This window comes from Alligator mississippiensis, chromosome 3 (genome assembly GCF_030867095.1).
Source record: "Alligator mississippiensis isolate rAllMis1 chromosome 3, rAllMis1, whole genome shotgun sequence".
Taxonomy (NCBI): Eukaryota; Metazoa; Chordata; order Crocodylia; family Alligatoridae; genus Alligator; species Alligator mississippiensis.
The window spans coordinates 41,779,335-41,806,536 of record NC_081826.1 but is presented as its reverse complement, the minus strand read 5'-3'; the positions used below and the strand labels follow the sequence as shown (position 1 = coordinate 41,806,536).

Sequence of the window (27,202 nt, the reverse complement as noted above, 5' to 3'; positions counted from 1 at the left end):
TGCAACCACAGATCTAACATCAGCAACAAAAAAAGTGATTTATTTCAATTAATAAATCAAATAGTGTTATCCTTGTAGCAGTCATGGGTAATTTTATTGTTTTGGGATGAATTAAGTAATGATTTGGTTAGAAAGGTCCACTGATCTATGGACAAAATCAAGCCTAGCTGTCTTGAACAAAACATGAATACCTACACACGCCTCCAAAAGAGCCAACCAATTTAACCTAGTCTCTCCTAGCTGTATGCAGGCTTTTCAAGATTTTTCCTGAAGAACATTCAAAACTTTCTAACTGTTTAAAAAAATGGATATCCTGAATATTCCAATCTGATGGGTATTATTATTAATATTACTAGCGAAGTGCCCATCAAGAATGGCGGGAGGGTGGGTGGGGATGGAATGCTGCCACCCACCACCCCGTGCCGCCTCTGCCTCCGAGGAGCGGGGGCAGGGGGAAGCTTGCCCCTCCGTCCCCCTCCGCCAGCACCTCACGCTGCTGCTGCCACCTCCAGCACCACTGGCCTCATTCTCTCCCCCCCCCCCCCCCCACACACACACACACACACACTCCTCGAAGGCAGTGGAGCACCCCATGACAGTAGGGACAGAGCCCTACATCCCTTCCATCCCTGCCATCATGGCGATGCTCTGCACTCTCATTGGTTGTTTCACTAACCAATCGGAGTGCTCCAAGAGCATTAGGGATAGACAGACAGATAGATTAAGCCCTTTTTTGGGCTTAATCTTAACAAGAATTTTTGTTTAATTGCGTGATTAAACCTGAAGCTCTTCCTAGAGAATCCCTGCTTGTTCTTCTTCATTGAGGTAGAGAAGCACCTGGAGGGACGTGCTAATGACAGACAAGCCCAGAGGAATGGGAAGGCTTCTGGAAATTCCATGTAACTGAATATGTCCATGGAGACCTCCTGAACCTTTTGTAACACAAGCTTATACCCATCTACAGGGCCTCAGCCCAGTTTGTAGTTGTGTAAAACTGCCTTACACATGCAAGTACCAGGTTAGGTACAGAGACCAGGCAGGATATTCTGTAGCTGTTCAAATTCTCCAAACATTAGGCAGCTCCCTAGATTTCAGCAATATTTAGAAAAGAACCTACAGAAGAACTGTCATGAAGGGCAGGTCATCAGACCATGAGAGCAGGAGATACAGGAAATGGAACAACTCTCTCCATTAGAAGATTTTCTGGTTGGAGTCACAATGCTGATAGATTCTACTGTTGGGAAATGTGCAGACAAATAGAAAAACTTCTCTCTACCTCCAACCCTACATTTCTAATGGGAAGATCCTGTAGTATGGCACACACCTTTGGCATGTTAGTTTTAGAATAAGGGGTCACGCTAATCAGGTGAGATATTGTCTGTTTGCCTTTAGCAGATGCACAAGAAATCAAACTGACTAGATACAAGCTAATTTGAGGGACAATAGCTTTAAGTTACCTCAGACAGGCCAGAGTGATTAGAGAGGACCAACTTTGTGCTTAGTTTAGATCTAATTCTGCCTCCAGAGTAGGCCAAAGCCTTGCCATTGAACTCTTATGAACCTATATAAAGGAAGTGGGCTGGTTGCAGCTGTGTGTGGGCTGGGGCTAGGGGCCATGCTGTGCTGCGCTCTGGGCAGGCTGCAGCTGCGCTGGGAGGGAGCTACAGGGGGGCTATAGTGAAATTTAGGGTGGTTGCAACCCTCCCCCAAATAAAAAGCCACCCTCCCAGTGCTACCACTGTCCACCCCGAGCACAGCATTGCAGCCTGCCTGGCACAGATCCGGGGGCGCATGCTCCCTCCTCCCCTCCCCCCGGTGCCCTTCCAGATGAGCAGCAGTTTGAGCCACCCCCACTTCTTCCCCATGTCCCCCAGACAAGCTGCAGCTCTGTCCCGTGCCTGCCTCACCACGGCTAGGGAGTGCCTACCCTAGCCCCACCCCACTCCTTCCCTCACCGTGGGGGGCATTGATCTGCCCCCCTACTCCCCTTCCCTCTCCCCTCACCCTTTACCACAACAGACTTGCCAACTGCATGCAGCTCTATTGGAAATCAAATCAGTATTGGCTGGTATGTCTCCTTAAAAATTGGCTATTGGTATCGGCCCTTTTAATGAGTTTTGCTGTAATCAAATGTACATAGTTTCATAGTTGGGAGGGTCGGAAGAGACCTGAGCAGATCATGTCCGACCCCCTGCCATGGGCAGGAAACAATGCTGGGGTCAAATGACCCCGGCTAGGTGATTATCTAGCCTCCTTTTGAAGACCCCCAGGGTAGAAGCAAGCATCACTTCCCCTGGAAGTTGGTTCTAGATTCTAGCTGCCCTGACCGTGAAGTAGTGCTTCCTGATGTCTAGCCTGAATCTGCTCTCGGTCAACTCTACCTGTTGTGGGTGTATTTTGTTTCTTTAAATACTAAGAAGGGTACCAGTTTACTGAGTGTCTTGTGATTCTTCATGGAGGATTTAGAGAGATAATCCAACCCTTATACTTCTGGCAGGCTGATGTATCTTTAAAGATCTTTCCTTTATCATCTGCAGCGCAACCAGTTTTCAGTAATTCTGTTTATTTTGAGTTATGATTTATTTTCTCAGACAGTGTGTTTCTTTATGTACACTGAAAGATTTGGGACTGGAAGCTATAGTTTTGTGCAGCATCAGGAAGTTCTACAATTAGATACAAGGAGCATAATAATTTTTCTGGCATGTACTCTAGACATTATAGTAACTCTGCACTATAGCCAAACAAGGCTTCAGTCCCAACACTTGTTTTCAATGCTGAGGCTCTGCTCTCATTGCCATAGGCAAATAGCAAAATTCCAGTTGTAGTACTTATGGACATACAAATGCTGACTTACTGTTTGACACTTACATAAGAAGAGATATAAATATTCTCCAGTGTTTTTAAGGACCTTTTTAAATAAGGTGGTTAGTTTGTTTCATCCTGTTGTAAAACTGAGCGGCAGTCTAATAGATGCAGTATAAGCAGCTTTTCTCACAAGAAAATGTTTCACATGTTGTCCAAAGATAAGTAATCAGCACTGAAAAATCAAGGAAGTTTACAGAATACTTAAGTTATTATGCATTGATTAGGTAAGACTGGTGGATAGTATCTACAGCAAATATTCTTTGGCAGTCCCTTGAAGTTGAGGATGATTATCTTCCATGATTTGTTTTATCTGTGGGTGTGAAGATGCCTGATGAGGTCGGTCCAGGATTGATGGACTCTGCTGCAGCTCAGGCACGTGTTTCCTCATAGGGTGGGTAGCTCAGGTTTCTTGATTTGGTCTGTGACATGCTGTTTCTGGCACTCTCACTTTTCCATCTCCTGTTGTCACTGTAAGGTTTCAAAGTACTGAGCTACTTGCAGCAGACTCTTCCTCCATTTGGGCCAATCCTGGGTGATAGTCCCCCATGAGTTGATGTTGATGCTGCATTTTTTCAAGTTGGCTTTAAGGATGTCCTTGAAGTACTTTCTTTGCCCTTCTATTGAGTGTACACCTGGCATGAGCTCAGAGAATAGAACTGGTTTCAGGTGTCTGGAGTTGGACATCCAGATGGTGTGGCTGGCCCAATGAAGTTGATGTTGGGTGATCAGCTTGCAGTGTTTGCTTGCAATAGGACACTGGCATTGGCACATCTATCTTCCCACTGGATTTAAAGGATATTCTGCAGGCAGTGTTGATGGTATTTCTCCAATGGCTTGAGGTGTCTCCTCTACATTGTCCATGTCTCCACTCTGGACAGTAAAGAGGGAATCACGACTGCTTGATAAACCATGAGCTTGGTTTTGGATCGCATGTTGTGATCTTTGAACACTTGTATCTTCAGGTGTCCGAAAGTTGTACATTTGAGATGATTTCGGATATGTTCATTGATGTCAGCTTTCCGTGAGAGATGGCTTCTGAGGCATGGGAAATACTCAGTGTTCTCTAGAGTCTCACTTTGAAGCTGAATTACTGGAGGTGGAGACTGCTAATGAAGAGCTTGTTAATGGAGGACCTTTAGTCTTCTGAATGTTACGTGTCAGTCCCATTTTCTTGTATGCCTCAGTAAAGAAGTTCATGATTGCCTGAAAGTCCACCTCAAAGAGCAAGGAGATGGTTACACGTGAGCACATACTACAGCATCATCAGTATACTAGAGCTCAATTTATTGAGGTTGGGATAGTCTTGGCTTTGGCTCAGAGTCAGCTGAGATTAAACAGTTTACTATCTATTTTGTAGTTTAGCTCCATTCTAACTGGAAGCTTGTTGGTGGTCAGATGTAGCATCATGGTAAGGAATATTGAGAAGAGTGCTGGAACAATGATGCAGCCTTGTTTAACTCTTGTCTTAACTTTAAAGGGATCTGTGAGACATCCATCACTGAGAACCACTGCTTGCATACCATCATGAAGCAGATGAAGAATAGTGATTGAATTTTGGTGGGCATCTGCACTTCAGAAGGATCCTCCACAGTGCTTCTCAGTTGACAGTCTCAAAGGCTTTTGTGAAGTTAAAGAAGGCCATGTAGAGAGGTTTATGTTGTTCCCAGCGTTTTTTATGCTGCTGGCAAGCTGTGAAAATCATGTCAGTTGTGCCTCTTGATGCCCTAAACCCACACGGAGATTCTGGGAGGACCTCTTCAGCAAGTGGTAGGAGACGGTTCAGGAGGGTTCTTGCTGTGATCTTTCCTATGGTGGATAGCAAGGCAATCCCTCTGTAACTTCCATGGCTGGACTTCTCTCCTTTCTTGAAGGTTGCCACAATCATGTCATGCCTGAGGTCATCATCTGGGATTTCTTCCTCATTCCAAATCCTTAAGATGAGGGCAGGAGCTGTGATGTGAGCTCCTTTCCTGCCTGCTTGAAGATTTCTGCAAGGATTCCATCCACTCCAGATGCCTTGTTGTTCTTCATTGGCTTGATGGCTTTCCTCAGCTCATCCAGCCCTCAGGTTGGAGGGATTCTGAGATCATCTCTGACTGGGTGTTGCAGGGGGGAGTTAAGATCTCTCAACAACAGTGCCTCTATTGAGAAGGTCTTCAGAATGGTCTTTTCAGTGGGCATTGATGGCTCTCCTGTCCTTGATCAGGTCTCCTGGATCTAGGGCCCAAGCACTTGGGGACCAACCCCCTTGAGACCTAAGGATAGAGGAGACCTGATGAGCATTTCTGGACCTGGTACTGGCCAAAGGGGATGATCTGGTCAGTGACCTATGAATCGATGGAAAGCTGGGTGATAGTGACCACGAGGTGATCACCTTTACTATCCATTGCAAAGCTGGCTAGTCAGTCAGCAATGGAGAAGTCCTTGACTTTAGGAAAGCTGTCTTCGACAAGCTCAGGAGGCTCAATGTCAAGGCCCTAAGGGATCAGGACTCGACAGGAAGAGGAGTGGTTGCTTCTCAAGGGAGCAATCCTGACAGCAAAAGCGTTGTCCATCCCGTCACTGAGGAAGGGTAGCAAAAAGGCGCAGCAATCCCCTTGACTCAGCAGGGAATGTTAGGACCTCCTACACCTCCAAAGAGAGACTTATAAAGGATGGAAGGCAGGAATAACCACCAAGGAGGAGTATTCAGCACTGATTCGTGCCTGCAGGGAGCAGACCAGGAAAGCCAAAGCTGTAACTGAACTCCGTCAGGCTTCACGTATCAAGGATAATAAAAAGCTTTTTTGCTGACTCCCTACATATCTGAAAAAGGACAAGGGTAACATTGGACCCCTGCTCAACCAAATATGATAACTGATAACCAACACCCAGGAAAAAGCCAACCTGCTTAAACTGATGCAAAGTACCCATTTTCATCAGTCCAAACAGATTGCCCTGCCTAGCATGACATGAGACGACCAGGGTGAGGGTGTATCTATACCCAGAATTGGTGCAGACCTTGTAAAGGACACCTTGAGAGGCTGGACATCTTCAAGTCAGCTGGTCCTGACAGATTACACCCTAGAGTACTCAAGGAGCTGGCAGCTGTCATAGCCCAGCCATTGGCAAAAATATTAAAAAATTCATGGCACTCAGTTGAAGTACCTGAAGATTGGAAGAAGGCCCATGTGGTACCCATCTTCAAGAAAGGCTGGAAAATAGATCCCGGGGATTACATACCAATCAGCTTGACCTCAATTCCCAGTAAGATTCTGGAGAAAACTGTCAAAGAAACCCTTCTTGATAAGCTGGCTGTTGGCAACATCCTGAGGGACAGCCAGCATGAGTTTGTTGTGGGTAGGTCTTGCTTGACCAATCTCTTCTCCTTCTATGACCAAATGACATATCACCTGGACAGTTGAGAAGAGATTGACATCATATATCTGAACTTTAAAAAAGCCTTTGATCTGGTGTCCCATGATCTCTTTATGCAAAAATTGGCCAAATGTGGCCTTGGCTACATCACAGTTCAATGGCCGGGAAATTGGGTCCGAGGTCAGACCCAGAGAGTAGTAGTTGATGGATGCAAATCATTATGGCACTCCATGACCAGTTGTGCCCCCCAAGGCTCTGTTCTTGGCCCGGTTCTCTTCAGCATCTTTATCAATGATGTGGACATTGGTGTCAGAAGCGCACTGGCCAAGTTTGTCAATGACACTAAACTTTGGGACATAGCATCCACACCTGAGGACAGGCTAGTCATCCAGGCTGACTTGGATAAGCTTAGTAAGCGGGTGGATATAAAGCTGATGACGTTCAGTACCAAAAAATGCAAGGTACTCTATCTCGGGGGGCGAGGGAGGAGGCAGGAAAAGAACCCACAGCACACTTATAGGCTCAGTAGTGCTATGCTTGCTAGCACCACTGCTGAAAGAGACTTGGGGGTCATGACTGACCACAAGATGAACATGAGCCACCAATGTGATGTTGCAGCTGGTAAAGCAAACAAAACTCTGGGTTGCATCCGTAGATGCTTTTCAAGTAAATCCTAGGATGTCATCCTCCCACTGTAGTCGGCCTTGGTGGGGCCACAGCTGGAGTACTGCATCCAATTCTGGGCTCCACAATGTAGAGAAGCTTGAGTCCAGAGGAGAGCCATGTGCATGATCAGAGGGCAGGAAAACAGGCCGCATGATGAGAGGCTGAGAGCCATGGGACTCTTCAGTCTGGAAAAGCGCAGGCTCGGGGGGACCTGGTGGCTGCCTATAAGTACGTAAGGGGTGTGCCTCAGGATCTGGGGGAACGTTTTATTTGCCAGAGCGCCCCAAGGGATAACAAGGACCAAGGGTCATAAACTGCTCTGTGACCCTTTTAGGCTGGACATAAGGAAAAACTTTGTTACTGTCCAAGCCCCCAAGGCCTGGAATAGACTTCCTCCAGAAGTGGTGCAGGCAGCTACTCTCGACTTTTTCAAGAAAGATTTGGATGTTTATCTTGCTGGGATCCTTTGACCCTAGCTGACTTCCTGCCCCTGGGGCAGGGGGCTGGACTTGATGATCTTCAAGGTCCCTTCCAGCCCTAATGTCTCTAAATCTATGAATCCGGTGCCAGTGCTCAGATCATGGGTGTTGCCATGATGTCTTGTTGCCTCTTTATGTAGCACAATAGGGTGTTGGCGATAGTAAGTCCACGTTCCGTGCATTTGGTCGAGAGGAGGATGCTGCTGGAATTGACTTTTCTTACTCCTTCCTTGCTGATGATTCTGTTCCAGAGGTTTGAGTCCCTTCCAACTTTGGAATTGAAATCACTGAGAAGAATGAGTTTCTCCCTCTAGAACGTCAGAGGACTTGGTCAAGATTGACATAGTATTCCTCCTTTGGATTCATCGGCAGTGTCAAGATTTAGGGCATGTGCACTAATGACAGTGGTGTATTGGCTCCCTGCCAGTTTAAGATGGAGAGTCATGAAGTGCTCATTAATTTTAATAAGGAACTTGTTGAGTTGGTTTATGAGTTCATTCTTGATGGCAAAACTGCATGAAGTCAGGGTTTGCCTTTCTGTTTACCCTTCCAGAAGAAGGTGTAGCCATCTCCTTGCTCTTTGAGTTGCCCCTTTCCCACTCACCAGGTCTTACTTAGTGCAACAATATTGGTGTTGTCACCCAAGTTCTCAAGCCACGATTGTGGTGCAGCACTCTACTCTGACCTTCACTATTAGGATGGTCTGTGAGGGTCCTGATGTTCCAGGTCCTAAATTGATTGTGCATCTTTCTTGAATTCTTCCGCAGCAAAGGTGATCTCACTGGTGTGGTTAGGTTAGATTAGCAATATTTTTTATGAAGTTTTTTATGAAGTAAGGAAGAAGGTAGACAGGGTGAACAGGTGGAACCCTGAATAGGGCTGCTTATTTGCAGTTACAACTGCCGCATCACACTCCTGCCTTCTCCAAGTGCTAGATAACCTTCTTGTTACTGCTGCCTTCATGCCAGTTCATGACTAGGAGCTTCAGACCTCACAGTTCTGCTCCCATCATCAGCTGGTTGCCAAAGGTCTTGAAGAATTGCTGGAAAACTTGTTTTCATGGAAGACATCTGTGCATGATTTCTTTTATTATGGAGAAGCTGCTGCACAGTTTGTGACCAAACAGGACCGTAATCCAATGGCAAGGAGGCCAAGACAATTGGAGATCTCATTCTTCTGTAGCCTTCATCTCCCTTTGCATCCATTGAGATTCTAACATCTTCCACCCGCTCTGCTGTTGAGGACTTGTAGACCCATGGCTGGGGGCTGGGCAGGTTTATTATAGTGGTGACCTGTACTTGCCATATCACAGAACTATCAAAAGCTTTTGTGGCTTTTCAGGAGGGAAAGATTTGCCATCTGCTGTCCCCATAACATCCTGGTGGTGCTACAACTGCTTGGTCCATGACTACTTATTTGTTAGGACTACCCTTGTTTATTCTGCAGCTAACCTTCCCTGAAGATCATTTCTCTATTTGCCACCTGTGGACGTGCTGGGTAGCAGTACACCTCTGCTGCCAGCTACAGCAAATATTACTCAGGGGTACAGTAAGAGCAGCTGTATGCTTCTGTATAATGTGGTGGATTTAATAGAATCATAGAAAATTAGGGTTGGAAGGGACCTGAGGAAGTCAACTAGTTCATCCCCCTGCTCAAAGCAGGACCAGCCCCAACTATATCATCTCAGCCAAGGCTTTGTCTAGCTGGTTCTTATAAATCTCCAAGGATAGAGATTCCATAACCTCCTTCAGTAACCTGTTCCAGTGCTTTACTACACTCCCAGTGAGAAAACTTTTCTTAATATCTAACCTAAACTTCCCTTGTTGCAATGTGAGCCCATTGCTCCTTGTTTTCTCATCTCTCACCAGTGAGAACAGTCTAGTTCCATTCTCTTTGGAATCACCATTCAGATAGTTGAAGGCTGCTATTAAATCCCCTCTGTCTTCTCTTCTGCAGACTAAATAAGCCCAGCTCCCTCAACCTCTCCTTAAAAGTCATGTGCCCAATCCCCCTAACCATTTTTGTTGCCATCCATTGGAGTCTTCCTAATTTGTCTACATCATTTTAGTAGCCTGTGTGTGTAGGCGGTGGGGATGCAAAACTGAACACAGTACTCCAGATGTGGCCTCACCACTGCCGCATCTGTTTCTATAAGACATGTAAAGGTCAAATATTTGGCCCACTGTAAAGAAAAGAATATTTGTGATTAAAAAAAAATCTAGACTGCTGGATTAGAGCAGTCTTATTGCAGGCATTAGCTGTTAGAATTATGTAGAGAACACAAACAATATAAAAAAGGAATGTCTTCAAAATGGCATGTTTAGAGACTGCATTTATTTTATTAATTGTTAACATGCTTAGTTTGCAGTAAAAACCCAAAGGATGTTCTCTTTTACCATCAGAATCTATTGAACTTAGCAACTTTCACCCCTGCCTTGAAGAGCTCATACTCTGTCAATGTTTTAGGTTCCAGTAGGATTGAACAAACAAATTTGTAGGATGTAGCCATGATTGACCTGTGAGGATCATTCCCTTTTCAATTATCTTTCCTACCAATGGTCCAAGAAATAAAGACTGCTGTAATCAAAATAAAATCTTATTTTTAAGAAGAGCACTTTATAATGCATATTCATGGTTCAAAATCATGTATTTATATCAAAGTACCATTCTTCACATAACTAAGACTTGTAAGCAAAGCTTTTTTCTCCCTTCCCTTGAGTAAATGTTGCTTGCAGCTAATCATTGGGTATGGACTGAGCCATGCAAGTCATTCAGGGAAGTTCCTCTAAAATGCAAGATCAGCTTGTTGCTCTAGAGCCAGCAGAAGCCTCTCATGGGAAATTCAGGGCAGTACAAAGTCAGGGAGCAGCCCCTTTAGATTGCATGTCTCTCTTGGGAAATGCTTTTTTTTCCAGACAGAAATCTAATCTTATCATAGAGAAGCAGGTCTGGAAAGGACCTCCAGAGGTCATTTAGTCACCCCTTTTCCTGAGTCAGAATCATCCCTATCTAAACCATCCCACATAGACCAGTATCTAAACTCTACTTAAGTCTACTGTCAATCCTAACACAACATAGACCTTATCACCCTAACCTGCCACTGGTGAAGCAGGGGAATCAAAGCAGCCAATATCCTGCTTGTATAAAATATTGTGAATATACTCTCAAGAGGTTCTGGGTAGAGAGCCACACCCCATGCTACTGAAGAATGCAAAATCCCCCACAGTCCATACCAATCTGACTATGGGGTAAAATTCCTTATTGATCTCAGATATGGTGATTAGTCTGACCCTGAACAGAGGGAAAAGACCCTTTAGCCAGGAACCTCTGAGTTTAAATCCTACCACACCCCAGTCAAGGGCTCCAGCCTTGGCTGTAGCCAACACCCAGTGCCTCTGGGAAGGCTTTAACACCCTGACAAATATAGCAGAAAAGGGGTGGGGAATAATTCTGTTCCCTATGATCACTTGTTAAAATCGTGGTTCAAAAGAGGAGTGAACTCTTAAAGGGTTTGATTGATAGTCTGGCCATGGAACTGATTTCTCTGTCACATGGAAGGTGTGTCTGGAAATTGGGCAGAGGGTTAACAAGTCACACATAAACTCTGAGGTCAGCAGTATTTTCTTAATGAAGTTTTAGGCTTGCTACACTTTGGTCATGCCCCCGATTCTTCTCTTCAACCTCAGAAGGAAAGTAGTTTGCTTGTCCACAATATCTTGTTGCCAGGACCTTTTCAGCCCTTCTGGAAGTTCTACTGTTGTGGGCCCTCCAATACCCTACTTATCTGCATACCACATGTCCCCACATAAGACACATACTTGGTTTTGGGAAGGCAGAATGAAGAAACAAAGACTTTTTCCCTTTTAACCAAACTGTTCAGAATCAGCTTCCTTCATGAGATATACACCCCAATTTTCAACAGTTAATTTTAAGGGGAAAAGTTAAGTAAATAAAGTATGCAAATGGAGTTTTTTTCCCCAAGTACAACAAAATAAAGTTAAATGAATTTTAATAATTTTTTAAAAACCCAATTGTTATGCGCACACATGTACAACAGGACAGACCTAGATGGCCTAAGGTTTGTTATCCTTTCTTTGAGTTATACATAGTTAAACAGTTATGATAAACATTCATATTAAATACCTGCATTTTAATCAAGTTTACTCATGTAGAGATTCATATAACATAACATTAAATCTATTTTTAATCCTAGCCGTATGCATTCTAAAAGTATATAAAGGAGTTCAGTGTGGGAAAAGGAGAGGCACTATATCATTAATAACATGGTCAGAAACTTCAAGTTCTGTATCCCATACATATACCAAAAAAGGCAGAAAATGGAAATTTGAGTGCATCTGTAAGTAATAAAAATGCTTTCCTCCATCTGTCATGATTACTCATTGCCACCCCAGTCAAAGTCCAAAGGAACTTTCAATGTACGCTACACAGCATTAATTCCATCCCATCCTTCCTTTGCTTTCCCACACCCATTCCAAAGAAGTTCATGCTGTTTGGGTGTAGCCAAGAAAATCTATTAGTGTAAGACACTAGTGATCAAATGGAGCCTTTGCCTGTTTTTGAGAATTGGGAAAACTGCCTGCAACAACATTGCTTTAGAAGTGAGGGTGATTATTTGTACAAGTCAGAAGTGACTTCTTTCCCCCCCCCGGTCCAAATTGTCAGAACCCTAATTTGGGTAAATGCTGATTCTATAAGAGGAACAGTGATCGATAAAAATCTGCTTTTGCCTTTTTGCTTTGTGTCACTGACAATGGGGAGGTTTTTATTACAAATTTTACATTATTTGTTTTCAGTAAAATAATTATATTTTTTTTATGATTTGTAATGAATTAATAGATTTCAGATTTACAAATTCAGCACGCATTTGAGATGTAAATACCTGTTATCTGGCACTTAATGGGTGCTAATCTACAGTACACCCAATAAGTTTATATTTATTCAATAACCAGAGAGGACTCCAATGATCATTGGCTTGTAGCATGTGAAATATTTAGGTCACAGGATTTTGCAGTATTATATTCTTGGAATAAAAACGTAAGTGGGATAATAATTGATGGATGGAAATGCAATCTCTGTCAGGAGGTAATGAGCTTTTTTTTGCTTCAGGGCTAGATGAAAAGGCTGACAAGACGTCCTTGCTTGGAACCTCTGCTGTTTTAATATATCTGAAAATAATACCATTAATTTTGTACTTCATTAGGCCCATTGGTTCTAATATTAAACAGAGATATAGTTAGAAATAAGGCCAAACTTTTTTTAAAGGACTACCAATATATCCATCCAAATTTCCAGACAAAGGGCATCTTTACATGAAATTGTGAGACTGCTGCTTCTATGTTTGATATTCCGTTGGATCACAAGAAACATTGGAGGCGCATCTGCCGCTGGAAAAAGTAATTTACCTTTTATGAATTGGTTATAATTTCACTAATTGTATTTCATGGCTCCACACTTCTAAATGAATTTACTGAAAATGTTTAGCAAAGTGATTTTTATTCTAACCATGAATAAAATTTGTAAGTATATAGAACTACGTAAATCAGTTTGCTGTGGTAAACAAATTTATAGTTTGATCTAGGCCATTTTTCACAAAGAGCTAGTCCAGTTTTGGAAACTATAATTCATTTGTATCTGCAGTTACCTAAATACAATAAACTTTCTTTTCCAAGGTGCTATCTTCTCTTGGCTTGTGATCTTGGTGTCCCCAAATGCCAGGTCTATAATAAAAGAATTGTTTGAATAGTAAGCAATGGCTGAAACAAGTTTCTTTCTCTTTCTCTCTTATACTTCCCCACCCTCGCTTCCCATTTCAACGAAGTTGTAGACCCATTTGTTAGATAGGATTTGGTAACCAACTTAAATGTCCTTGGGATTCACTTGAACACTAGATCTTTCACACAGTACTGTTACAAACATCAAGTTTTTCTTTTACTTTGCTGATATAGGATCAATATTTAAGAAATGTTTCTTGTTCTGGTGTATAATCTAATCCACAAATACTAAATATTAAAGTATTAAGTACTAATAATATACTTTAGACAGTGTTCTTGGCATGAGAGGAGTAAAATACAGTGGGAGTCAAAATTGCTGTTCCACACCACCTTGTTTCCAAACCACCTTCCCTCTTTAGTACTTTCAGATACCATGTTAGTGTAAGAATGATGCTGTAGCTGTGATGGTCCAGAGATTATATGAGAGATAAAGATTTCTTAGAGTAATATCTTTCATTGAACCAACTTTTGTTTTTAGCTGTATTGGTCTTCAGACCTTTGGTAGACAAAATTGTATAACTCAGAAGCTAGGAAGCATTATGGTAGTTAGAAGGTTTGGTGGGAAAGACAGTCAAGATACAGATTTGTTTTGGCAAGGCACTCAACTATTTGAATGCATTACAAAAACTGGCATTTGAATCTTTACCGTTTGAAAAAAAAACCAAGAAGGAATTTTCAAAAGAATAACTTTTCTTGTTAGACTTACAGTATCTTTTACTTCTGGCGATGCTAGAAACAGCAGCAAACATCCTTTCCTGCAGAGTTCAACTAGTTTGGATTTTGATTTCGGCCAAAATCAGGAACTGGATTAATTTAAAAAAAAAAAACCCTCAATTTTTCCTCCTAATATTAACATTTTTGGCAAAAGTTTGGTTTGTTCCTTATTTTTTCCAAATCTCTTCTCACTCTTGAGTGCTGTGCTCAAACCCAGTGTTTTCTGTTTTGAGAATAAGCATATTTCTATGGGCCATATTTGCCAGGTGATGAAATTTCAACAGACACATTTTGAAATATATTTTAAATATAATTAAAGATAATTGTACTTAATGTTTACACTTTTTTCCTCCCCTTTAAGCAGTTTGAAGTAACAGCTAACACTTTTCTGGTAGTATATGTTTTTATTTTTCTCTTAAGACTGAGGGATGGGTTTCATGCACTTTTTTGGTTTCTTTCTGTGGATAACCAAGTTATCAATTAAGCTGTCCCTGACAGGAAGACAGGACAGGCTGGCTGTTTTTTCCCCATGATGATGTGGAGTGCATTAGAGCTGGCTGCTTCACATTACCTCATTCATGGTTGTGCATCTCACACAGTTGAATGTTGTTACTTGTTGTACTGTGTTGAGAGATCTTGTACTTCATGCCACAGCATTGCTGAAAGTTAAAAATGAATTTATTCCTCTCACAATCTGACCAATAGGATATTTTTGTCTTCATGTGACTGAGATCTCTTTGTTACACAAGAACAGTCTGAGCCAGTTGTGTATATTCACAACTCAAATGTACAGAATTTATTTTGTAGGGTGGCACGGTTGGTGTTTTTGTCTTTAAGGCATCTAGTAGCAAAGGAACTTAAGTATTAGTGGTGGTAGGATGAGCACTACCTTAGTGCATTATTTTAACAGTATTCAGATTGGATCAATTTATGGCAAGCAGTGAAGTTGGCAATATAATAGAAAGAAGTATTGCATGTTGCATGAGAAAATTGGGATAAAAACGTGCTCACATTGACTTAAGCTTTCTGCAGCTATCAGCATACTATGTAATGTATACTCATAGCACCATGAAGTTAAACAAAAAGTTGCACTAGAGTTATGTAATTAATGCCAGGTAGAGCTAAGTGTATGAATATGGTCTGTGATTGCAGACCTCTGTTCAAAGAGTTTGCATGTCTGCTTCTACAGAGCAAACCATCAAGCTAAGTGGTTTGTGTTTCAATAATATCTAGTGTGCATGTAATGCAAATAGTGAATGACAGCCAGTTTATAGGCCAACTCTGTGACTTAATATCAGTAGTGACGCATAGAGGGTGCATGGGGTTGCATGTGCACCCCCTGAGAGTGCTGGTGCATTCCCTGACAGCCAGTGTTCCCTGCTTAGGGAACAGGCAGGGGGGACAGGTGAGAGTGGAAGTGCCAACAGCGTGATCTGCCATGGTGCCCCCCCCCCCCCCCCCCCCCGGGGTCACTGACTGGCTGCTGGGGGGGCAAGTGCCTCCCCCCACTGGGACTTGGGAGGCAGTAGTCGCCCATGCTTAATATCTTAACAGAAATGAAAGTGGTAGCAATGGCAGACATCTTCTCAGTGATCAGAGGGAGCTCAAGTTGCTTTGGGCAAGGACAATAAAAATGCTTTAAACTGTGAAGTTTACAGTCAACCTAAAGCTAGTTGCTAGTATTTTGTTCTGTCAATAAATACATTTCACCTGGATGATCAGTTTGGGAGGAAGGGGAAAACAGTTTATGTAGACTTGGAATAGAACATGGAACCCGAGAGAAGTGCCTTTTTGGTCTCTTCAGATAGAACCAACCTTTGGGACATTGTGCTTCAGGAGACATTTGTGCTGTTCCATGGCATAATTCAGTAGGCACACTTTCATGTCTGGCCACAATAACACTGTCATACTAATTTGTCTGTGTGATTTTAATTTGTAAAACTTTTTCTTTTCAATTTTATTTTTATTATTGTTCAGTGTATCCAAGTGATGATCTCTTGTTTCATTCTGTTGTTTCTTTGCAATTGAGACTGACTTGACAGTATATCTAGTATCTGATGGAAGGGATTTCCAATTCTGGAATTTGCTTCTTCCTTGGTTCAGAAAACCCTTGTAATCCTGCAAAGTGTGTTGCAAATCCTATTTGTTCTTTCAGGCTTTTGATAAGGTTGAGGGTGAGTTGATAAGTTTTTGCAGATTGGACAGGGTTTTGGTTATTTTTTTAAGTTATAGTGATTTGGGTATTGTAAATGTTTTGCAGGCTTTTGTAAAAGTCCAGAGCATCTTAGAGAAGTGTGTTCTACAAACTAACCATAAGCAGTGCTTGGTATACCAGTGTCAGCTTTTGAAGAGGGAATAAAATTAAACAAGACTTTGGATTATACCAATAGCTTTCTTTTTCATGGTTCATTATTTATTTTCTAGAAAGCAGAGTTGGCCTCTGATAAAGACCTCTACCTTGACAACAGCTCTGTTGAAGAAGCCTCGGGAGTCTATCCTATTGATGATGATGATTATTCTTCTGGGTCAGGCTCAGGTAAGGCATTTTATCAGTTAATAAAAATATGGAGAAAGATATTTAGTATTATTCCATATGTACAAGAATAAGACCTTGTACTAGAAAACAGTGCTTCAGTGGAAGTCTCAGGCATTTGGCTCTGTATATGTGGAGTCCTCTGTATCTTTCCACATATTGTCCTTATGTTTTGATCTCATGCTTTTACTTCCCTACTCAGACCATGAGCAGATGTTCATTTCAACAGGTGGAAATTTCTGAGAAAATTCCACTTGTGGAAATCTTTCTGGGAGAGGAATTCTATGGGGATTCTGCCTGCAGCTGGTTCCTCTCCCCTGCTCTCTGCACCTTCACCAGACCAGCTTAATTTCAGTCTGGAGAAGGCAGGAGGAGCAGTGGATGCTCTAGTCCTCCTGTTACACCGGGGGAGTGGAGCAGTGGGGAAAAACTCCTCATGCCTTGCCCAAACTGGGGGCAATGCCCAGTTTGGGGTAGAGGCAGGGACCAAGGGTGGCTTTTCCCCTCTCCTCTGCACTGCTCTGGAGGAGATGGGTACAGCAAACCAAAGCCTCCAACCTGTTCCTCAAGCCAAGCAGTGCCTGGCTGGAGAAGGAGGCAGGGAGCAGTGTGACAAAGTCCCTCACCCGCATCTCAACTCAAGGACCCCAGTTGGGGGAGTGGGTAGGGGGCTTTGAATTGCTGTTTCAGTCCCCTTCTGGCCTGGTCCAGGAGACTGGAGCAGCAGAGTAATATTCCCCACCCCTACCCTCTCACCTGCACCCATTCGCCTGGTCAGACAGTCTCCAGGCTGCACAAGAACAGGGAACATGGCTCTGCTGCTTCACTCCCCTCCCTGAAGGGGAGGAGAGTGTACAAATGTTCACTTGAGAGAGATTTTGTCTTGCAAGGGAGATCTTCCAAATTGACACCTGGAAGATCTTTCTCCTGGAAGTGGCATGTTTCCCCTCAGAAAAATTGAATGAATACTTGTATGCTCATAGTTTCTACTGGGAGAATGGTAGAATGCCTTTATGTGGCCTCAGTTATAACATTTTACTGATCTTCCCTGTATTTCTCTCTCCAGTTTTAGGCAGTGGTGTCTGGAGTTTGGAAATAGGTTTTTGGACAGGCTTTCTTTTCCCACAGTAAATTTGAATTCTAACATTAGTAATATCTTTATGAAAGTTTTGAGGTTTCATTTATTTTGGGGGGTTTGTTTAGGGTATTTTTTTGTAGATGCTCACTCAAATAAATACTCTTAAATATACATTTAATCTCTTCTGTAGAATCTAGTTTTTGTTGGATAGAACTGATAACTTACTTTGATGTAGTCGCATCAATTTACAGATAAAAGAAAATAAACCTAGTGTTTTTTAATGTGACTTGTCTGCAGTGATGCATCATTAGATTGTAAGCTGGGTAGGTGTCAGCTTTATGAATTGAGTGATGAGGAAAGGAACAATTATCCAAGTGGGAATTGTGTCACTTGACGATACCCTGGATATCTGTATTGGGGACCCATTTTATTTGGATCATTTAGTAGAGTAAGGTATATGGATCCCATAGTGAGTTTTCTTCCTAGTTGCAGCTTTATAGACAGAACTCAGACTTAACAAGCAGTGGCTCAGAACAATTCCTTTTCTGTTCAAGGGACTTTGTCTAAAGCTGTAGCTGAGATATGGTTCAGGACTTTTGAGGGGGTAGGGTAGGAAGAGATGAGGTGGCAAAGAGTCTTGGTTTCAGACTAAAACAAACCTACATGTTATATTTCTGATTCAGTTGAACTCCTAGGTCATGTCCAGACAAGCACGGACGTGTGGTATGTGGTGCCACAGACCTGTCTGCAGCACCACGCACCGCGCATTCAGGTGTTCCCCATACTGCTACCTTGCAGTGCATGGGGAAGGGACCAGAAAAAAGCAGGGCAGTGCACATGGCAGCAGCATGTGCTGCCCAAAACTGGAGGAGCCTGGCTGGCCAGAGCCATGTCCTAGCCACTGGCCAGGCTCCCTGCTGCAGGAGCGCTGTGGCTGCAGCTCCCCAAGGACCCCAGGCCCCAGGTAAGGCTGCTGAGGCCAGCAGAGTAGCTGCCTTCAGCCTCCCTTACCCCACCTGGGGTAACCTTCAGTGCACCAGAGTGTGCATGGCACACTTGTTCCCTGGGCACAAGTAGCAGCAGCACAAGGTATGCTGCTGCTACTTGTCCCCGGGGAAACAAGCATTCCCACTTGTGGATACACCCCTAATGTTGCTAGATCTGCATTAAACTTTGACTTGAGGTTGGGACCAAATCTCTTGATTCTTGCCTTCTGTCTCTTCCTGAGATTATACAGTAACATATTTCCCTACTGCTTGATTCTAACATGGCAGGGCCCAACCAGTGATTGGATGTGTTTACACTTGTACATAAGCCAAGCTCAACTGTAAGGAGACCTAATTTTTTTTAATGCATACTTGCTACTGAACATGTGCCAGTGAGTGTAGTACTACAATAACCTGCTGAATTTATTTATTAGATTTATATTCTGTCCTCCCCAAACCCAGGATTTCTTACAGTAGAAAGCAGATAAATTGTAGAGACAAATAAGTTATTAAAATAAAATAATATGTAATAGAACAAACTTCTTAGGTAGTTCCCCCAAGCTTAACTTTGTCTACTTGAAGACCTTCCCAAACAAAAAAAGTCTTGCAGTGCTACCAGAAGACATCCAAGCTTGGGCTGTATTGACTTGAAGTGTTCACAGCTCATTTCTTTGGTGTTTGTACTTCTCATTTGTTAGAACAGGCAAATTATTTATACATTTAATTTTGTTCAGCATATGCTTTGACATGTGTGAGCACATATACCAATATTAACATCAGCTACTTCTTTTTGCTCCAGTTCTACAAATGCAAGTTATTGAATACAAAAAGGAAATGTAGATTTTTGTTTGAGCTAACCATCTACAATTAATTTGTTAGTGGATTTTTGTGTATAAATCAGTTACAAACTAAGGAGCTTATTTCGGCCTGTTTGGCCATTGAAGCTATACTGCAGCATCCCATTAAGGACTACCTTGCAGATTCACCAACCTATCAAGAGGCCTTGAAAATCATTGAGCAGATGAAGAACAACAAAGCGCATGGCCTATAACAGAACATCTGCTGAAATGTATAAGCATGGTGGAAAAATGCTCTCTCACTATGTGTCCTTCTCCTGAAAATCTAGAAACAGATTCCCAGTGACTTGGCATGCCAGAATTGTAACCGTATACAAGAAAGGAGATGGATTGGATTTTGGCAATTACTGTGGCATTACGCTTCTGTCCATAGCTAGGAAGATCATAGTTTCATAGTAGCTAGGGTCAGGAGGGGCCTGAACGGATCATCTAGCCTGACCCCCTACCACAGGCAGGAATGAATGCTGGGTTCACAAGACCCCAGACAGGTGATCATCCAACCTCCTCTTGAATTTGCCCAAGGTAGGGGCGAGGACCACTTCCCTGGGAAGTTGGTTCCAGATTTTGGCCACCCTAACTGTAAAATATTGCCTCCTGATCTCTAACCTAAACCTGTTCTCCATCAGCTTATTACCATTGTTCCTTGTCACCCCAGGTGGTGCTGGGGAGAAAAGGGCTCTGCCTATTTGCTGTTGATCCCCCCGATGAGCTTGTAGGCAGCCATTAGGTCCCCCCTCAGCCTCCTCTTGCTGAGGCTGAACAGGTTCAGGTCCCTCAGTCTCTCCTCGTAGGGCCTGTCCTGCTGCCCTCTCACCAAGCGGGTGGCCCTCCTCTGAACCCTTTCCAGGCTGGCCACATCCCTTTTGAAGTGCGGCGCCCAGTACCAGATGCAGTACTCCAACTGCGGCTTGACCAGTGTCGCATTGAAGGGGAGTATCACCTCTCTGGACCGGCCTTAGTCATAGATTCATAGATGATAGGGTCGGAAGGGACCTCAATAGATCATCGAGTCCGACCCCCTGCATAAGCAGGAAAGAGTGCTGGGTCTAGATGACCACAGCTAGATGCTCATCTAACCTCCTCTTGAAGACCACCAGGGTAGGGGAGAGCACCACCTCCCTTGGGAGCCCGTTCCAGACCCTGGCCACTCGAACTGTGAAGAAGTTCTTCCTAATGTCCAATCTAAATCTGCTCTCTGCTAGCTTGTGGCCATTATTTCTTGTAACCCCCGGGGGCGCCTTGGTGAATAAATCCTCACCAATTCCCTTCTGTGCCCCCGTGATGAACTTATAGGCAGCCACAAGGTCGCCTCTCAACCTTCTCTTGCGGAGGCTGAAAAGATCCAGTTTCTCTAGTCTTTCCTCGTAGGGCTTGGTCTGCAGGCCCTTAACCATACGAGTGGCCCTTCTCTGGACTCTCTCCAGGTTATCCGCATCCCTCTTGAATTGCGGTGCCCAGAATTGCACGCAATACTCCAACTGTGGTCTGACCAGCGCCCGATAGAGGGGAAGTATCACCTCCTTGGACCTATTCGCCATGCATCTGCTGATGCACGATAAAGTGCCATTGGCTTTTTTGATGGCTTCGTCACACTGCCGACTCATGTTCATCTTGGAGTCCACTAGGACTCCAAGATCCCTTTCCAGTTGGAGTCCTAGTCCTTTCCACTTGAAGGCCATGTAGAGATCTCAGTGTTGCTTGCAGCGCTTCTGCCGCTGTCTAGCAAAGAAGATCATGTCTACCATACCTCCGAGTGGCCTGAAACCATGTTCAGATTTGGGGAAAATCTCTTTGACAAAGGGAGTCAGTTGAGGGGAATGAGGATAAGGATCTTCATTTTTTGATTGAATCAGATTTTTGTTTATTTTTAAGATGCTTTAAAAAAAAAACCCTATGTAAAGATGGTTTTAATTTAAGAAATATTAGAGCTCAAAGATATCATCATGGAATAGGGATTATAATTTCTAATTATATACTATTGGAGACAATATATTCATGTAACCTTTTTAGAAAAGTTTTATACAGGCCATGGACTATATTAAGGACCCAGTCTTACAGGATTTCCAGAGACTTCTCTATAGGTTAGTAAAGATTAAAGAAAACCAGTCAACCCAATGGAACTCGGTGCTCAATCTAGAAGATCCCATTAAGCATCTCTGTGATGCTTAGTTTCAGTTTTCAACTGTGGATTGAGATAACAGAGATAACATCCTTGTTAGCAGTATATGGAGATGAGAGATAACCGACCTGATTACCTATCTTGAGCCCTGTCTTTCTGCAAGTTTGTGTACAGAGAGTCAAGCCCTTACTTCTCTCTAAAAGTGCAAACTTTCAAGATGTTAAATGAATACTGGATGAACATCTTGCCAGGGTTGTTTGACCCCAGTACTCTTTCCTGCCCATGGCAGGGGGTTGGACTTGATGAACTGCTCAGGTCCCTTCTGACCCTACCAACTATGAAACTATGAAAAGAGGATTGTTGGGGGTGGAGTAGATCTGGGCAAAGAGGAGGAGTTTGGAGATTAATGTGAGGAGTTTGGAGATAAATGCAAGGAGGGGTAGAAACAAAAGAGAAACATTTTGAGCAGACTATTCCAGAAGTCTTGAGAAAGACGTTTCTAAGTATAGCCTCTGTATTAATTTTAAGATCTAGTGAGGGAATGGTATGGTAGAAGGGGAAACCTGTCATGGCAGCAGGTTTGCCAGGCTGTGAAAGATATCCTGTTTCACCCTGTTGATATTTTAATGAAGGTTATATCAAACAACAAGAATGCACTTTTTGTAGAAAACAGTGATCAAGGTTTCCTGATCAGTGATTTTTAAATCATGATTTAAATCTATTTGATTTAAATCAAATCCGCCCTCATCCTATATTTCCAGCTTGCCATGGCTGCTGCTTTAGAAGTGGGCAAAATAAGAAATGTAAGAACACCTTAATGGCCAATCTGAAGAAATGTGATATTAATGTCAGTACCAGTGAGACTCGGGCACTGAATTGTCCCCAGTACCACAGTGATGTGTAAAACAAGGCATTGGTCATTTTGAGCAAACTTGCTTCACTATGGAGACAGATAGACAAGAGAGACCAAGGGAAAGAGCTATGACTTGACATCACTGGGATCCACTTCTTCCTCCTGGAACTGTTTGCCATGTCTGCAGTCAAACATGGATATCTTTGATCAGCCTCTTAAGTAAATTCTAGACTCACAAATGGCTTCCCTATTTACTGGAAGACTGTCATCCTTGTATCAAGGGACTGCTGATGACAGTAAATCGGTTACAAACCAAGGAGCTCATTTTAAGCCTGTTTGATCCAAGCCATATATAAAGTAAAGAAGAAAAATCCTATGAAAAATAAATCTTTCTGGTAAGTACACATGATTAGCTATGCAGTCTAAGAATCTGAGAGTCATGGGTTAAGGAGGGAAGGTAGGTAGAAAATTAGAAAATCAAAGTAGAAAAGTATAGTAGTTCAGTATCTTGGAAAGGCCTGTATTTCATTGAAATTTTACATAAAACATGCCTTTCCAATGCTGTATAATACTAGTAATGTGATTATCATCTGTTTGTAATGTTTAAATGACACCAGTAAAGAGGTTAGCCCAGTGCATGCCCAGGTAGGTGTCTGTTCCTCTGGTCTAGAAGAGGCTGGGTTACTTAAGAAGGCTAAAGAAACTGTGTTCCTTACCTGGTTAAACAACTGACTCTTAGATAACCAGTACTACTACAAAATATAAAACTGAAAGATCTGTTGGATCATATAGACTTACAGGATCATAATTTACCTGATTCTTTTTCTTTTCCAGAGAAAGAGATTATTTGCCTTTCACTAATATTCTCAGGTTTCTGTTAATATCCATGTTTTTGTTAATTTCCCCTAAAATACCTCTGTATGCCTTCAGCGTTCCCTCTAAGCTGCGTGGCGTGTGTGCCTGTGCAGGCATGCCTGGCAGCATGGCATGAGTGCGCCTGCACAGCCGCGCACACCACACAGCTAAGAGAGAACACTGTATGCTGTATCTTCTATAATACACTTCTTGTTCACATTACAAAGATCCTGGTCATTTCTTTATTTAATTGTTACCAATTACATTTTTCTATTTATTTTCCTTTTTGCTAATTTTTCTGATTTATTGAAGAAATGTGACAATTCAGTATCTCACTTTCTAAACGGTAATTTAATTTCATGTTCTCATTAGTACTTTTTGCTGCCTCTGTAATAGCATATTTACTCAAATATAAAGTGAGGTTCCTCCCTTCCCCCAATCAGCATGGCAGGGGGGCAAGTCCCTCACCTTATATTCACATATGAAGTGGATGGGGGAGCAGATGGCTGCTGTGGCTCTGACTCTGGCTGTGAGCCCAGGTTGGGGCCAGAGTCACATAGCACCCCCTCCTGCCCTCAGGTGCCCCCTTTCCTTCCCCTTATTGTCAAGCACAATTTAACTTCACCTTATGCCGGAGTCTCTCTCAGGCGTGAAGCACATGGACACTAGGCTTGTGCAAAGCGGCTAGTATTCGCTTCAGATTTGGCCAATTCAGGGGACAGTGTTTCAATTCAGTGATTTGAATCACTGTCCCGAATCAATTTGGCCGAATCTCTGAATCAGCCAGGCCCATGTCCCCCAGCCTGGCAATGGCTGCCCCACCCATCCCAGCTGCCCACGCTTTGCTGAGTCGGGGGGAAAGCCCCGACTCAGCAGGTGCTGATCCCTGCTGCCCCCCACGCTGTTTGGGTGGGGGCTGTGTATTAAGCTCCTGACCTCCCCCCGACCCCCGCTCCCTCAGTCCCCCTCCATGGCTGCCCTGCTCTCTGTGGTTCCGGCCCTTTAAGAACCCCCCCCCAGAAAACCCTGCACTCGCCACTCTTACAGGCAGGGGAGCAATCCCTGCTGCCCCCATGCCATGTGGGGGGCTCTGCATGAACCTCCTGAGGCCACTGCAGGAGCGGTGAGTCCTGGGGCTTTTCTCCATTTTTTAATTTAATTTAATTTTATTTTCCAGAGTTTCCCATGCTGCGTGGGGCAATGTGGGGGTGTGTGGATTGTCTCCACCACCTGGCAGCACCCAGTGAGCACCAGGGCTTTTCTTTAAAGGGCCAAGCAGCCATGGCAGGGCTGGGGGACCAGGCAGGGGCTGGGGGCTGTCAGGGGTCCCCGCCATGGTCCCTTCCCCCAGCCCCCTCTGCCCCACCCCTAGTATTTTCCAGCTCTGAGTCCAGCTGCAGCTCCCTGCAGCAGCCACCAGGGACTGTCTGAATCATCAAAGCTCTCCGAATCTTTTCCAAAAATTCAGAGAGCTTTGAATTGATTTGGACCTTTTAATTGGTCACCTGATTCAATTCAGATTTGGAGATTTGGCCACTGAATTGGGCTTAATATCCTTCAAATTGAATCGTCACCCAAAGCTTCTCACAGCCCTAATGGATACCACCGTATGGTCAGGCAAGGGCTCAGCTTACATGTGCTGAGCTTCCCTGTGCAGACAGAGCAGCCTGAGTAGTGTCTGATAGTAGGAGGGCAGGAGAAAGAACAGAGACTGGGTGGAGCAGGGGGAAGGGGAAAATACTGGGGTGGGGGGGGTTGGGGGCAGGACAGAGGCTGTGAGGAGCTGAGGGTGGGGGAATGTAGGTGCGGGGTGGGGGCAAGAAGGCTGCAGAAGGAGGAAGTGGGCAGGGCAGAGGGTAAGAGGGCCACCTGTCCCCTCTGCCTCCCCAGCCTCTGCTTTCCCTGCTGTAGCAGTAGGGAGGGAGAATCCAGACAGTCTTCCACTACTTAAATTCTATACCTGAAAAATTACAACAAATTAATAACATTTCCATATATAGAATCTAACTATTGGAGGGTCATCTTATAGTCAGGGTCATCTTTATATTAGAGTAAATATAGTATATAGGAGCTTGTCTTGGGGGTTTTAAAATTTTCATTAGCACGAGTCTTTTCTGCTTTTCCCTGTAAGCAGTAATTGTTTGGGTATTCTTATTTGGATTTTTTTTTTTTGTCAAGGTTCAATGACCCCTTGCAATCTATTTTAAGCCTTTTTATATCTTGGGGATAGAACTGGGCCTGTCAGTCACTGGCAGCAAGTAGCAGAATACCCCACCTGCTGGAGTTCCCTCCAGGCTTTCTATGCCTTCCCAGTGGCCAGACCTTCTTGCTGCTGAGTTATCTGAGATAAATTCCTAACTTTATTTCAATTAAGATGATGGTTCAGTTGACTTATTTTTGTCTAATGCCCACCTGTATCCCAAGGCTATATTTTTCATTTTTGTCCCAGCACCTCTGTCTCCCCTGCTGTAATGTTTCCTGTGTCTGGTGCCCCTGCAGGCTTAAGAGAAGCTAAAATATTTTCTCCTTTCTTCTAGTAGGCGGGGAGTTTGGCTCTCCAGAAAGGATGCAGTTTCCAGTCTAGTTGGCCTCAGGCCTTCTCCCCCAGCAGAGCTGCAGAAACTCTCTCTGTTGGTGAAGATGCAGCCCAGGCTAGCAGGATTGTATCAATCCCTCTGTCCTGATTGGAAAGAAACCAGGCAGGATTGGACAAGGATCTTTTCAAAGGAAGTGAAAGCCAGCAGGATGGCCTTCTAAAAGGATAGTATGTCTGTAGCCTGAACCAGCTGCCAAGCTTTCTGGGTGCAGTTTAGCTACTTCTCTTTTTTTCCTCACATCTCCATGGGTCACAGGTGGACAGACAACATAAACACTGCCACTTACAAAATAGATATGGGAACCTGAAGCCCAGTTACTTCCCTTCCCCCACCCCACACCCTGTTCCCACCTCTGACAGCTTCAGCCTTTTTTCATCCAACAGTCCCTACTCTATCCCAGGCTGAGACTTCTAGAAAATATAGATTCATCTGGCTCATGTGAATACCCTTCCTCCTACCTGCCTGAGTCTCTGCTACCTTCATCTCACTTGGAGCCACATGTCTCAGCATTGGCATCATCAATCCCCAAAACACTTTGGTACAGTTCGTCTGTCAAGAAGAGCTCTACAGTTCTGGTGCCAAGATCATGGTGGTTCCAACGGAGCATTATTTCAGTGTAGTCAGTCACTGCTGCTGTCCGAGGTACTGAAAACTTCATTTGCGACAGCAGTTACTAGTTCATTGATGTTACCAAGCTCAGCTCATCTTTAGTGTTGATTTTAAAAACCATATTGTAGAGCCTTCTTGGACACTAAGAGTAGCAAATCACTTGAATGAGGAGGGTTTTTATCATCCTATTAAAATAATGGTAGAGAAGCAATCTCCTGCATACTTAACAAGGGATGTATGGAAGCTGAAAATTGGCTACAGAATCAAGGATCATCTATATGCTTCATGCTGGGGCTCATGGAGATAGGTACACCTCTTGATATCCGTTACCTTGATCTTCAAATTCCTTTATATAAACAAATCCTTATGGCCCTATTGGAACCCATGTAGTTTTCCTCATGTTAGACTGTCCTCTTCTCCTTGGTTTCCCCTCTTTCCTAACAAAAGGCTTCTGTTATTCAGATAATTATCCATGGAAGTGAGTTCAATGGAGGATTACCAGAGGGTGACTATCATCCCTGTCTTGCCTTGCCATCTGTAGTTGAGGTAATGGCTTCATGCACATAATTTCAAAGAGAGGGTTTAAGACCAGTATGGGCTCCTACAAACCCCCTGCTGAAGTGTTACAAAAGAGGTCCCAAAAGCACTTCTCTAGCACTCCCTATTGCACAATCTAGAAATGTCTGTCAGACACAAATACTGATTTGTGCTTGGTTTGCTTGTGATGGCAGCAACCCCTCAGTGAAATGAACAGCGGCAAAGAAAGATGATGACAAAAGTTGAAGAGCCAAACTAATTTGATCTGTTTGGCATGAACAGTTGTTCTTTGACTGGTTTGCAGT

General features: G+C 43.5%; 1 protein-coding gene across 1 annotated transcript in view; it reads left to right on the top strand.

Annotated features, from left to right (window-relative positions):
* SDC2 (syndecan 2) overlaps positions 1-27,202 on the top strand; it is a 119,414-nt gene that overhangs the window by 77,769 nt on the left and 14,443 nt on the right. Inside the window, exon 2 of the mRNA XM_006273233.4 lies at positions 16,298-16,409. Within this exon, the coding sequence (XP_006273295.1) occupies positions 16,298-16,409 (112 nt within the window). The remainder of the gene's footprint in view (positions 1-16,297; positions 16,410-27,202) is intronic.